The following is a 13,256-nucleotide window of genomic DNA, read 5'->3' as shown; positions in this document are numbered from 1 at the left end:
ATCTCGTTCTTTACCACGTGTTGGCGGATGGATACGACATCAGTGAGACCGGATCTCGTTCTTTACCGCGTGTTGGCGGATGGATACGACATCAGTGAGACCGGATCTCGTTCTTTACCGCGTGTTGGCGGATGGATACCACATCAGTGAGACCGGATCTCGTTCTTTACCGCGTGTTGGCGGATGGATACGACATCAGTGAGACCGGATCTCGTTCTTTACCGCGTGTTGGCGGATGGATACGACATCAGTGAGACCGGATCTCGTTCTTTACCACGTGTTGGTTGATGGATACGACATCAGTGAGACCGGATCTCGTTCTTTACCACGTGTTGGCGGATGGATACGACATCAGTGAGACCGGATCTCGTTCTTTACCACGTGTTGGCGGATGGATACCACATCAGTGAGACCGGATCTCGTTCTTTACCACGTGTTGGCGGATGGATACCACATCAGTGAGACCGGATCTCGTTCTTTACCACGTGTTGGCGGATGGAACGCCCTCCTTCCAGCCAGATTAACCACTACAGACTCCTCCCCCTACAGGGGGGTGTCAGACAGAAAATGGAAGGTGTGTTCACGGATGAGGGGCTGGAGGAACAGGGACTTCAGACTGGGGGAGGAGATCAGGCTCCACATGGAGCCGTCTGCTGGCAGTGAGGAGGTTTCAGTGATAAATGAAGGCTGCTGGGGGGGACTAGTGAACCTACCCTGCATTCACACGTGGTGCAGGAGTCCTTCTTCCACCGGTCTCCGTTGGCTCGCTCCCGTCCGGCGCCGTCGGTGCAGTCGGTTCTGCTCAGACGCGTCTCCAGCCTCTTGATCTGCAGGAACAGCAGTGATGAGCTCCTCTGCTTCTCCAGGTGTTTCCTCACATCTCTGTATTACAGCTGTACTCTCACCCAACACGGTCTCCATGTGAATCCACGTGTGTGTTGGTGCACACACACTCACCTGCTTTCGTAGACTAGTGATGGTCTTCTGCATGTCTGACACAAAGTCCTGGAAGTCGCTGACTGAGGGTTCGGAGGTCTTCCTGGAGGTCACAGTAACGTTTTCAGGTCTCTCTTCCTCCGCGGGACTGGAAACAGAAGGTGATGACATGTTAACAACACGAGGCACACATGACGACACACGTCTGCAGAGCTTTCACTCTACACGTGTGTAGAAGGATGTCCATTCACAGCTGGAGGTGAACACTTCCTGTCAGAAACAGCTGAAAGACCTTCAATCCGGGACGTTTTAGAGAATCGCTGCCTAAAACATGGACAAATTCAGTAGAAATAAAATGTGGTGTGTGTTTTAGCACAACTTTGACTACATGAATCCAAATATTATACAAAAATATTTTCAACACATGCAAGACTTTACAGGAGGTTGGATCTTCATCCAGGTTGTCCACGGCTTCCAGCCGGAGTAAATGATGGTCTGAAGACCGGTCTGGGAACACTGGTCTAGACTTACTGGTTTCTGTTCCACATAGAACAGATGAAACCAGTCAGTGACATGAACTGGTCACGGTTGTGTAACAAAGAGAGCCTCGTGTCGACACAAACGTGTGTCCCTGTGAATGTGAGAGTGGACTAGAGGACAGGACAAGGACGGATGTGGAGACGTGTCTTCATCTCGCTCAGCGCCCACAGGTCCAGAGCTCTCGTCATTAAAGTCTGTTGAGTCTACAGAGAACCAGACGTCTTCCCATTGGTCCATCAGAGGACCGGCGCGTCCTGTCAGAGTGAACCCAGCTCCCAGACTGTTACCTGCTCTGCTGCACGCCGTCAGGCCGCTCCTCCTGGTAGCTGTGATCAGCTGACCTGCGTCCTCTGAAGTGGTAGGACAGGGCGTTGAACTGACCTTTGGTCCTGCAGTCTGAGGAGGATGGGAACACAACTCACTGTTACTGACAACCAATCACACGGGTTCACCGACAACCAATCACACGGGTTCACCGACAACCAATCACACGGGTTCACCGACAACCAATCACACGGGTTCACCGACAACCAATCACACGGGTTCACTGACAGCCAATCACAGGGGTTCACTGACAGCCAATCACACGGGTTCACCGACAGCCAATCACATGGGTTCACCGACAACCAATCACATGGGTTCACCGACAGCCAATCACAGGGGTTCACTGACAGCCTGTCCCCGTCACCATGAACATTCAGCATGAGTTCAGCTGCTTCACGTGATGCAGCGTCTTCCTCTAAACCAGAGACCTTCTGTGAGACTCCAGCAGGCGTCTGAGACGAGCCCCAGAATCACACAGGATCTCAGGGTTTCTTCTCATCACATGGTTCAAACCGTCCTCCAGATTAATCTCCCATCCCTCGTCCCATACGCTACCGTTTGATCTTCATCCTAGAACGTGTGTGTGATCATGACGGGTCAGCAGTGAACATCTGGGAGATCAGATGAGGAGCTCTGATGGACATTTAAGCATGAACACAAATAACGGTTTGGACTCTGGTTGTCTTGGAGCTCCAGCATCACTTCACACACACACACACACACACACACACACACACACACACACACACACACACACACACACACACACGCATGGCGCACGCACACACACACACACACACACACACACACACACACACACACACACACACACACACACACACACACACACACACGTGTGTGTGTGTACAGCTCTGGATGTGAACACAACAGCTTCACTGATGGACGACAGAATCCATCATGTCTCTTCTGGCAGGATGTTCTTGTTTATTAGCTTAGCGTGTTGTGACCACCAGGGGCCCCGTCCGTCATGAAACAGGCTCCACGTGGTGAATTTCTTCATAGCCTGTGTGTTCAAAGCACTTTAACCCATTGTGACTGGTTTCCTACCCCCCCCCCCACAGAAGTCTGATTAAAGCGCCCCTTCATTCCGTCACACCACCCTCCACAAACACACTCCCACCTACAGTTCACCATCGGACTGAAGGAACACACCCGTAGGGCTGGGATCCGTGAAGGCTGTGCTGCCATCTGTGGAGGTGTATCTACACATGTCACAGAACGATTCTAAACCTGTCCTGCTTTTATTATTCACAATATTTCTGTGCTGCTAAAACAACTTGTCAAAAATAAGATTTTCTTTAAATTTTCCTGTTTGATTGAAAAGTTATTAATAAAATAAATATTGTTCAATAGGACTCATGAACTCAGATGAAACGTCTGGAAGCAGGATGAGGATGATGTTGGTTACCGTAGAAACACAACATGATGACATCACAATGATCCAGACCAGATTAAAAACCATTCTTAGCCTGGATTAACATCCTGATTGGCACCAACATCTAATCCGTTAATCCATCCTTTATTTGTATTGTAATCCTGCTAACAAACTGGTTTCAGGTGTTCTCCACAGGTAAACTGGTCCATCGTTCACTGGTGGGGTCGCAGGAGCAGAGAAATGTTTCTGCTCCAGCATCCTGAAGATCTGGGATTATAATCCTTAGAACCTGCTTTATGAAGGTTTGGGCCCAAGTTTGATTTGTGTCACTCAGACACACACAACCCACCTCTGAATACACACACGTGTGATACACACATGAGCCAAATAATACATATGAACTACAGCTGCAAAGCATCATGGGAGTGTTCTGCTTCACTCAACACCTCTGACATCACTGGGGCTGAAATGACTCCATTAATCTCACCCTCGCAGCAGTCCTGCCACATGCGCAGGTCGATCTGAGGGACGTCGTCACAGCTGCCGTAGCCGTGGGGCAGCTCGGCCACCCGGAACACGTCCCTCTGGATGCGGGTGATGTTGTCCCCGTTGTCACACAACACGCGTGTCAGCGAGGCCTGCTTCAGCTGGGTCAGCTGGGCCGGGGTGAACACGCCCGGGTTTTCATACCAGAACCTCAACAGAACAGAGACAGGAGAACCCGCTAAACAACATACATGTACACCTCTAACGCTGACATGAAGGAGAACCACGTGTGGACGTAATGTTAGCTCTGAAGAATGTAGAACATCAGCTGGAGGAACGATCACCTTCAGTCTGATGGGATGGAAACAGCTGGAATGCTGCTTCAGTTTCTGTACATCTCTTTCATCAATAACATAAAGTTTGTCAAAATGAAGGAAACCTTCAGTACCCAACCTGCCTGCACTGTGGAAAGATGAGGTACCTACAAGAGTGTGTAAATCATTACCGACACAGCAGATACACAAACAACGATAGAGAAAGACAAGAAACGCAAAAGTCACAAGAACAAACAAACTACGTCTTTACTCCACCAACCAGAACGAGATCCGGTCTCTGTGATGTATCCATCCGCCAACACGTGGTAAAGAACGAGATCCGGTCTCACTGATGTATCCATCCGCCAACACGTGGTAAAGAACGAGATCCGGTCTCTGTGATGTGGTATCCATCCGCCAGCACGCGGTAAAGAACGAGATCCGGTCTCTGTGATGTGGTATCCATCCGCCAACACGTGGTAAAGAACGAGATCCGGTCTCTCTGATGTGGTATCCATCCGCCAGCACGTGGTAAAGAACGAGATCCGGTCTCTCTGATGTGGTATCCATCCGCCAACACGTGGTAAAGAACGAGATCCGGTCTCTCTGATGTCGTATCCATCCGCCAACACGTGGTAAAGAACGAGATCCGGTCTCTCTGATGTGGTATCCATCCGCCAACACATGGTCAAGAACGAGATCCGGTCTCACTGATGTCGTATCCATCCGCCAACACCTGGTAAAGAACGAGATCCGGTCTCACTGACGTGGTATCCATCCGCCAACGCGTGGTAAAGAACGAGATCCGGTCTCACTGATGTCGTACCCATCCGCCAACACCTGGTAAAGAACGAGATCCGGTCTCACTGACGTGGTATCCATCCGCCAACGCGTGGTAAAGAACGAGATCCGGTCTCACTGAGGTGGTATCCATCCACTGGTTATACTGGTGCTAACTTGTCATTAACTTTCTCAAAAACACACTTGGATACTTGAACATCTGCTAAAGTCATACTCCAAGAAGCAGGAAGAGACCCGCCTCCCTTACAGTGAACCAGGAAGTAACTGGTTGTGCTGGGGGCTGCTGTAACTCTACCTCCTGACTGACGCTGTGAACCAACATTAGAGAACCGTCATAAAGATAAGAGGAGCGCCGTAAACCGACTGCAGAGCTTCCAGGGCCCAAGAAACGTGAAAGCTCCTGCTAACAGGATGAAGGGACAGAGAGCTGGCACTGAGAACACAGAGAATAAAAAAATCCCCCAAATTAAAGCGCGGTGCTCTCTGTTCTACAGCATGGATGAATCTGGATCAAATAAAATCTACAAATAAAAATACTGTTATTTAGAGACATCCGATGTAGCAGGAAAGCAGGAGGTCATTGTGTCGTCTGGAATCAGATGAATATCAAATTAAAATTAGGATGAGAACTACTTTACTTTATTTATACTTTTTTGCTCATGTTTCAGGGGCTGCATTAACATGAAAACTCAGAGCTTGAACCTAAACTGACATGTCTGTTTCATTGTGAACTGCTCTCTGTCTCTATTTGACCGACATGGAAACTTTTCTGAATTCTGTTGACATGGTGATGCAGCGAACAAGAACGTTTTCTTACAAAGAAAATAGTTCCACCATGAGAAGCGCTCATGATTTGTGACAAAACCCATCACCACTGAGCTTCTCAGAGGTGTTTTTGCTGTGGAGTATCATCTCATCACACTCTGACAGTTTTGTGGTGACCTGGTGACATCCCTGGTGTCCTCTAACGTAGGTGAGGTGTCAGGTGACTCTACCTGTCTCCGTCTCGCAGGCGTTTGAACTGAGTTGCCAGCAGACACATTAAGGTGGGCCCCAGTCTGCTGCCGGGGACCAGGTCCTCAGCCATCAGCGCAGGGAAAAGGTCGATGTTCAGAGGCGTACCGTACAGCCTGCAAGACAAGGAACAGGACTCATTTTCACCCGTCTGACACCATCGCTTCAGTGAAGGTCCATCCTCACCTCTGGATCTTCTCCCTGACAACTGGATTCTTTATTTCATTCCTCAAGTCATCGAACGTCTGAGCCAAGGTCAGGTTACAGAAGGTCCTGTAGTCGTTGTATGGCGGTATGCCGTGGTCCCGCCCCCTCTGTATGTTCATGGCAGCCAGGTCCAGAGCCACGGCGTGGGCCATGGAGAACAGCCTCTCCGTCAGCTCCGTGTTCAGCAGCTCTGAGGACACGCGCATTTTACCGGCGACGCCGAAGAGCCCCCGGAGGAGCGGGTCGATGCCGCCCTCGTTCACGATGCGGAACGGGGAGAAGAAGGCCCGGTGCAGAGAGATGTGCCCCTGAGGGATGGGCTGGAAGTCCTCGTCCAGCCGGTACAGGATGGGGTTGATGAGGGTGTGGCCGAAGCGGAAAGCGGCGGTGGCAAACGCATTGCTGATGCCTGCGTTGATGTTGGGGTCGTAGCCGGAGTACGGCCCCATCATCTTCGTACCCGCCTCACCGAAGATCTGTGGGGGGAGAAGAGGAACGTGTTGATAGTCTGACCTCTGATCACTAATAGTTAATGTTAACAGTTAATAATGATCATCATTAACTCACTGGCTGCTCGTGACCTCTATAGACGTCAGTTAGGCTTTTTAACAGGGGGGGCTGGGGGACGGTCTGGAGGGAATGGTCAGTGAAAACCAGGGTCCTAATGATGAAATTTATCGTCATGACGACGGATCCAGTTATGGAACAGTCTCTGACAAAGAAGTCAGAGACTACAACATCCCGCGACACCCCCAAGCCAACGTTTTCCCCTGAACTACACGTTTGTGCCTCTGGCTTCCTGAAAACGTTGCTCTTTGTTCAGTGACTACATCTCAGCAGCTTTCAGAGACGTGGACCGAAAAAGGTATCAAAGTGACCCCTCCTTCCTCGTGGTTAATGCGTTCCAGGAACCACACGCGATCAGCGAATTCCACGACAGAACGACAAACTATTTATCTTATTATTTACAGTAATTTAAACATCTATGAACCCCCCCACACTGATACTAAACCACCTTCTATCTGTGTTACCTCTAAAACACTCTGACAGACTGTTTAAAACAGAAGTCTGACACTCACGGAACGTAGAACACTTCCTGATGCCGTCAGCCAATAGAATGAAGGTACGGTATCACATGACTGCCTACTAAAAATCTGTGATGAAAGTATGAAAGTTGAAATTTGACCTTGACCTAATTTTCTCAAGTTCAAGGTCATCATCTCATTCTTATCCCCTTTGAGTCATGTGCTTTTTGTTTCATGATGACAGTATTTTCTACACTATAAGTCTCACTGGACTTTACGGCGCACCTTCATGAACGGCCTATTTTAAACTATTTTCGGTTTTTGAGAAAATTAAAGGCTTTAAGGTGCGCCTTATAGTGCAGAAAATACTGTATGTCTCATCAGGTTTCAGAGATGTGTACCTAGAAAGGTATAAAAGTGAAAATTTGACCTTGACCTAGTTTTTGAAGGTCAAGGTTGTGATCTAATTTTCACCCCCCTGCCTCCCTGACTATAACGTCTTTTCTTTTGTCTTTCTATCTCATCCGGTTCCTGAGAACACGTGTGCAAAAAAATGTACAAAAGTTGAAATTTGACCTTGACCTAGTTTTTCAAGGTCAGGTCATCACCTCATTGTCGTCCCCTTTGCAGCCAGCGAGTTAACAGCGGCAGCTGAGCGCTCTGACCTTTGGCAGCCAGTGGCTGTAGGTGATGTGCTGCATCTGGGCCCCCACTATCTTCCGGGCCTCGTGGTAGATGGTGTCCCCGTCCCAGTGGGGGTTGAGCCTCAGCAGCTCGGTGGCCACGCGGTTGTGTTCCCTGAACCACACGGTGTGCATGGCGGTGAGACCCAGCTGCTCGTTGGCTCGGTGATCCCCGGCCAGGAAGCACGGGATGGGGCTCTCGTTCTCGTCCCTCATGCACTCGGTGGGGGGGCCGGTGGCGAACGGCAGGAGGGGCTTCCCGGTTCTCTGGATGATGCCTTGCCGGAGCAGCCCCCGCTGGCTGGCCAGGTCCCGGATCTCCTCGGACTCGTGCCGGGAGCTGCCGTAGACGTTGGAGGCGTCGATGTAGGAGGTGAGCTGGTTGATCTGCTCCCGGGGGTACACGCTGTTCATCAGGAGGGACGTCATGCCGCTGCCGCACACCGGGCTGGACCGCACGAAGAACATGCAGCGGGCGCCGCTGCGCAGCTGTCGGGGGTCGTTGGGGGGGAACTGGATGGGGAAGCACGGGGGGTCGTTGGTGCAGACCTGACTGCACAGCTGGCCGTCAGAGAAGCGGGACTGGCTGAGGGCCGCCACCGTGGAGTCCAGGTCGTGGTCCAGGAACTGCCCCCACTGCATCAGCATGTGCGTGTAGCGGTCGTCGGGGGTGACCGTCTCCGTCCCGATCATGCCGGTGGACACCAGCCGGGGCAGCGGGAGGCGGTACCCGTTGTGCAGCCGGTCGGTGGCCCCCCGGGGCAGGTTGAAGCCGTTGTCGTAGACCGACTTCAGGAGGCGCTCGAACGCCGTGAGGGAGGCGCCCCACATCGGGTGCTGCAGGTTGTTGCAGGTCCCGTCGTGACTGCGATACTTCTGGTGGAAACAAATGTCGGAGCAGTTGTTGAAGCGGCGGTGGGCCGTGCAGCCGGACAGGTTGGCGATGACGTCCAGGAAACGAGGAGACACCAGGTCGTTGTACCGGAAGGCTGCAGAAAACAGGACGAAGTCAGGACATTAAGTAAATGTGGAAACATCTCACCCCCCCAGAGTCTCCAGATCATGAATCAGGATGAATATCAACCTGTTACTAATAATAAGATCCACATTCACCAGACACGCATTTCTGAATGCAGACATGTTCACTGCTGCAGAAGAACCTCCTGACCCCAGGCCACGGATCCACCAACCTGCCCCGACTCGCCCCGACGTGTGAGACCTCCACCGCTGAAGCACATCAACGTGTGTGTGTGTGTGTGTGTGTGTGTGTGTGTGTGTGTGTGTGTGAATGAGAGGAGAATGTGGAAGTTGTGGTGTTCGTCCCGTAGATGGAACGGATACAGTGAAAACAGGGGGGTGTTTCCAGTGACTGGCGCTCCGGTCTGTGAGCTCTGGGTTTGGAGGACAATGAACACGTAAGTCATGAACACACACTCCCTCTGCTCGTGTTCCACACGCCTCGTTCCTCTTTCCTACCCTCACTTTCCTCCAACATTCGGCTTCACGTGACAACACCGACAATCTGCTCCTCTCCTTCTGCCAGACCGGCGTTCCTCATCGTTTCGCGTCACAGACGGTTTGATGTCACATAATATTCCTACTTTAAGGTGTGGCAGATAAGTACAATCAAATAAATACAACCAGCATAAAAACTGTTTTATGATCTTCTAAATATAATAGGAAAATAAACCCAATGTGTATCAACGTTATTAGCAGCGTCCTGGTGACATCACACCCTCACACACCATCCCCAGGCTAGGAAAACGATTTGGTTGGTTCTGCTAGAAGGTAGTCATGTGACCGAGGCCGGAGCGGCCCCTTTAAGAAGGTAGTCATGTGACCGAGGCCGGAGCGGCCCCTTTAAGAAGGTCGTCATGTGACCGAGGCCGGAGCGGCCCCTTTAAGAAGGTAGTCATGTGACCGAGGCCGGAGCGGCCCCTTTAAGAAGGTAGTCATGTGACCGAGGCCGGAGCGGCCCCTTTAAGAAGGTAGTCATGTGACCGCGGCACCACTCATTTAAAACGAGACATCGTTCAGAAACACATTTCAGTTCCAGTTTTTCTAGTTGATTCAACTCAAGCAGCCGTATAATGAAAACATTTATTTACTGGACCTGTTGATGAAAAAACAATGAGAGCATTTTGTGTGCGTTGCCATGGCTACAGCCACTTGCTAGCGGACTGCAGTTTTAGCTGAAGAACCAACAATCACACTCACCTTTCTGCTCTCCCGTGTGAAGCGTGAAGTGTGGAACGTATTCCTGAGAACATGACATCACCCTCCAGCTCCTGGCTGTCGTATTACATTCTTTAAAACCAAAATCACCAGGACAGCCAATAAACAGGTAATATATTCAGGAACGTGTCTATTGATTTATAGTTCAGAACAACTCCATGCGCTGATTGGATTACATTCTATGTATTAACCTGTTCTTTTCCTGACCGACAGGAAAAAGTGGTTCTGATGTAAAAACTGACCAGACGTTCTGTTCACTAGTGATCTCTGGTGACCCGGATGAACTTCTCCTCACCAAAGAGGACGGGAAACATCCAAAGACTAAACATACAGAGGCTACATGTCCATATATTGTAATATTTGATATTGAAGCAAAGGCACACGTTTGTGTTCACTCAGGAAAAATGTGTGTTTCACATCAATCTGTTAAATGTCAGTAAAAACATTACAAACTGTTGTCCTTCAAAGTTAAAACACAAAAACTACACAAAATCCTATATAAATATAAAATACTGAAACCTTTAAGTGTACCAGTAATCTAAATAGTGTCACTGTCACACAAACCAAACGCGTGTGAACCAGGAGGTGTTCAGTCGCTGACACGCGTCACTAATAAACACATCAACTGTCATGGAGCTGATGTGTTTCAGGGAAAAAACGACCAAAACAGACTACAATCCACAACAGACTATAATCCACAACAGACTATAATCCACAACAGACTATAATCCACAACAGACTATAATCCACAACAGACTATAATCCACAACAGACTATAATCCACAACAGACTATAATCCACAACAGACTATAATCCACAACAGACTATAATCCACAACAGACTATAATCCACAACAGACTATAATCCACAACAGACTAAATCTGTAATCCAGTGATCTGTAACTATAACCTATAAAGTCTAAGAAGGAGTCCCACAAAAACGAAGTGACGTGTTGATGCTGAAGGACTCTTACAAACGTATGAACACGTTGATCATTTCCTCCACCCTGCTCCAGAACCCCAGACCAGACCCCCAGTGGACCTGCGTTCACCCCCAGACAGCAGAACCCCCCTCAGAGCCTCAGACACCAAACCGTCCTGTTGCAGGAGGTCCGTTATCGATAGTAGATGTAGACAGTGATGCTGAACAGTGTTTGATCTGTGGAGGTTTAGGTTTACACGACAGCTCATCAGTGGCAGCAGCTCTGTGCCCACAGTGATCATAGAGGTAGTCACCACAGTGATCATAGAGGTAGTCACCACAGTGATCATAGAGGTAGTCACCACAGTGATCATAGAGGTAGTCACCTAGAGAACGAGCCAATGGCTTGAAGAGAAGAACAACTTTACAGCTTTCCACTGTTTAATCTGCTTAATGTGAGCAGACCTGCTGTCATTCCACTGACGTAATCATAAATACAGAGTTTAAAGTAACACAGGTGTGTCGGTCAGGACAGCACAGCACAGGATGGGGGTGTTGGTCTCACCGGTCCCGTTGGTGTCCACCATCAGACCCTGGTTCACGTGGTTCTGGATGAGCAGGAGCGTCTGCTCGAAGATCTCCCCGGCTCGCGCCTGCTCCACGGTGTAGGGGTCCCGGGGGTACCGGAACAGAGCCAGCAGCTCTCCTGGGGTACGAGGCTGACTGAAGGGTGAAGGGATGGAGAGGTGGGGGGGTCAGGGAGGGATGGAGGAGAAACGACGTGAATAAAACGTGTGGAGACGAAGAATGTTAACGTGTTGAACTTTAAAGACTTTTCTTTGATTCCTGCTGCAGCAAAATAAAGAAAAACATTTTCCTCTGATATAAAAACTGCTTCCATCCAACGCAGCAGACAAGTCACACACACACACACACACACACACACACACACACACACACACACACACACACACACACACACACACACACACACACACACACACACACACACACACACACACACACACACACACACACACACACCTTTCCTCTAGTATCGTCTGTTCTTTTCTCCACCATGACTCTGGTTCCATCACCCAGAGGACTCCCTCTTTATCTGTGATTGTAATTACAGAGAGCTGGAAATCCCCACATCTCCATTTAGTATACCACAGTGTGTGTGTGTGTGTGTGTGTGTGTGTGTGTGTGTGTGTCTGCTTCAAGTGTGTATTGGTGCATACATGTGTGTGCCTGCCAAGAAAAATAAGTGTTGAGCTTGATGGAAACACAGCTGCTCTGAACCCACAGACAGTTCTCATCAGGACAGCAGGCTTTAGAAAAGCGGATAAAGACGAGCAAACAGATTGGTGTCTGTACATGTCACCTGAATGGGGACGCAAATGAAACCCAATAACAGCTAGATCACAAATATTGATCAGCTATCAGATAATAATGGACTGAGGCCGCATTCCATGTTGGAATGTTGTCCAGTAGGAACAACGTGAGAAACACATGAGTGTGTAGCTCAGGACGGAAAAACACTGAAACTGATCAAACTCTAGAGGGACAGTGAGAAAGTTGTGGGTTATTGATTTCATGAGGTTACCCTTTCAGAAGTATTGATTTTTGAGACGCCAACATTTACAGTGTGAGGTACAGCATAAAGAATTATAGGAATTATAAAAATTTAAAAAGTAAACCAGACAAATACAAATATCTGCAGTAATTTATGTCCAAGGATCCTTGGAAAAATGCTGACAGGTAGTCCTCAACTTACAAACACCCGACTCAGTGGGCGTCTACAAACCCTGTTTTCTTCAAAATGGACAAATTTCTGTTTGATTCCATCAAATGAGGGACTTCATTTTAAAACCTGTTGATCTTTGTTGTGTGTGTGTGTGTGTGTGTGTGTGTGTGTGTGTGTGTGTGTGTGTGTGTGTGTGTGTGTGTGTGTGTGTGACGTTACCCATCAAAGAGACGTCTCCTTGTGGATGCGATGGCGCTGTCCACGTTGCGGATGGCCTCCTCTATGGAGGAACTCACAAACGTGTCGCCTTCTCTGCTGACTGCAGGGACTGTTGCCGTGGAAACAGACGGACAGACCGATTAGAGGCTCTAACAGGTAAGAAACACGTCTGTACCTGTGGAGTCTATCAACCTGGTCAGCATAACCAACAGAAAATGTGGCTGACATTCAACAGAGTGCGTCTCATCCCTTCCTGTCGTGTTAGTGAACGCCTCACACTCCCTTCAGCCACTGAAAACAAAGAGAAGGTGACACGAGTCCGACAGCTGGGCTCAGACAGTTTAGGGTTCCCCATCAAAGCTGCGGTCTGACCAGAGAAACCTCAGCAGGAAGCGCCGGCGGTGCTGG

The 13,256-nt window shown here is 49.4% G+C and overlaps 1 protein-coding gene across 2 annotated transcripts in view; it reads right to left on the bottom strand.

The window, feature by feature from the left end:
* LOC137611449 (peroxidasin) overlaps positions 1–13,256 on the bottom strand; it is a 51,892-nt gene that overhangs the window by 2,110 nt on the left and 36,526 nt on the right. The window contains exons 14-22 of one of the 2 annotated variants that reach the window (XM_068339664.1): positions 12,849–12,957; positions 11,448–11,605; positions 7,709–8,715; positions 5,998–6,494; positions 5,793–5,927; positions 3,684–3,892; positions 1,764–1,872; positions 958–1,084; positions 714–827 (exon numbers count right to left, since the gene is read on the bottom strand). In XM_068339664.1, coding sequence (XP_068195765.1) covers positions 714–827; positions 958–1,084; positions 1,764–1,872; positions 3,684–3,892; positions 5,793–5,927; positions 5,998–6,494; positions 7,709–8,715; positions 11,448–11,605; positions 12,849–12,957 — 2,465 coding nt within the window. Of the gene's footprint in view, positions 1–713; positions 828–957; positions 1,085–1,374; positions 1,873–3,683; positions 3,893–5,792; positions 5,928–5,997; positions 6,495–7,708; positions 8,716–11,447; positions 11,606–12,848; positions 12,958–13,256 lie in introns of those variants that run through there. The other variant, XR_011038633.1, reaches the window with a different exon arrangement.

This window comes from Antennarius striatus, chromosome 17 (genome assembly GCF_040054535.1).
Source record: "Antennarius striatus isolate MH-2024 chromosome 17, ASM4005453v1, whole genome shotgun sequence".
Taxonomy (NCBI): Eukaryota; Metazoa; Chordata; class Actinopteri; order Lophiiformes; family Antennariidae; genus Antennarius; species Antennarius striatus.
This window is presented reverse-complemented; position numbering and strand designations above follow the sequence as displayed.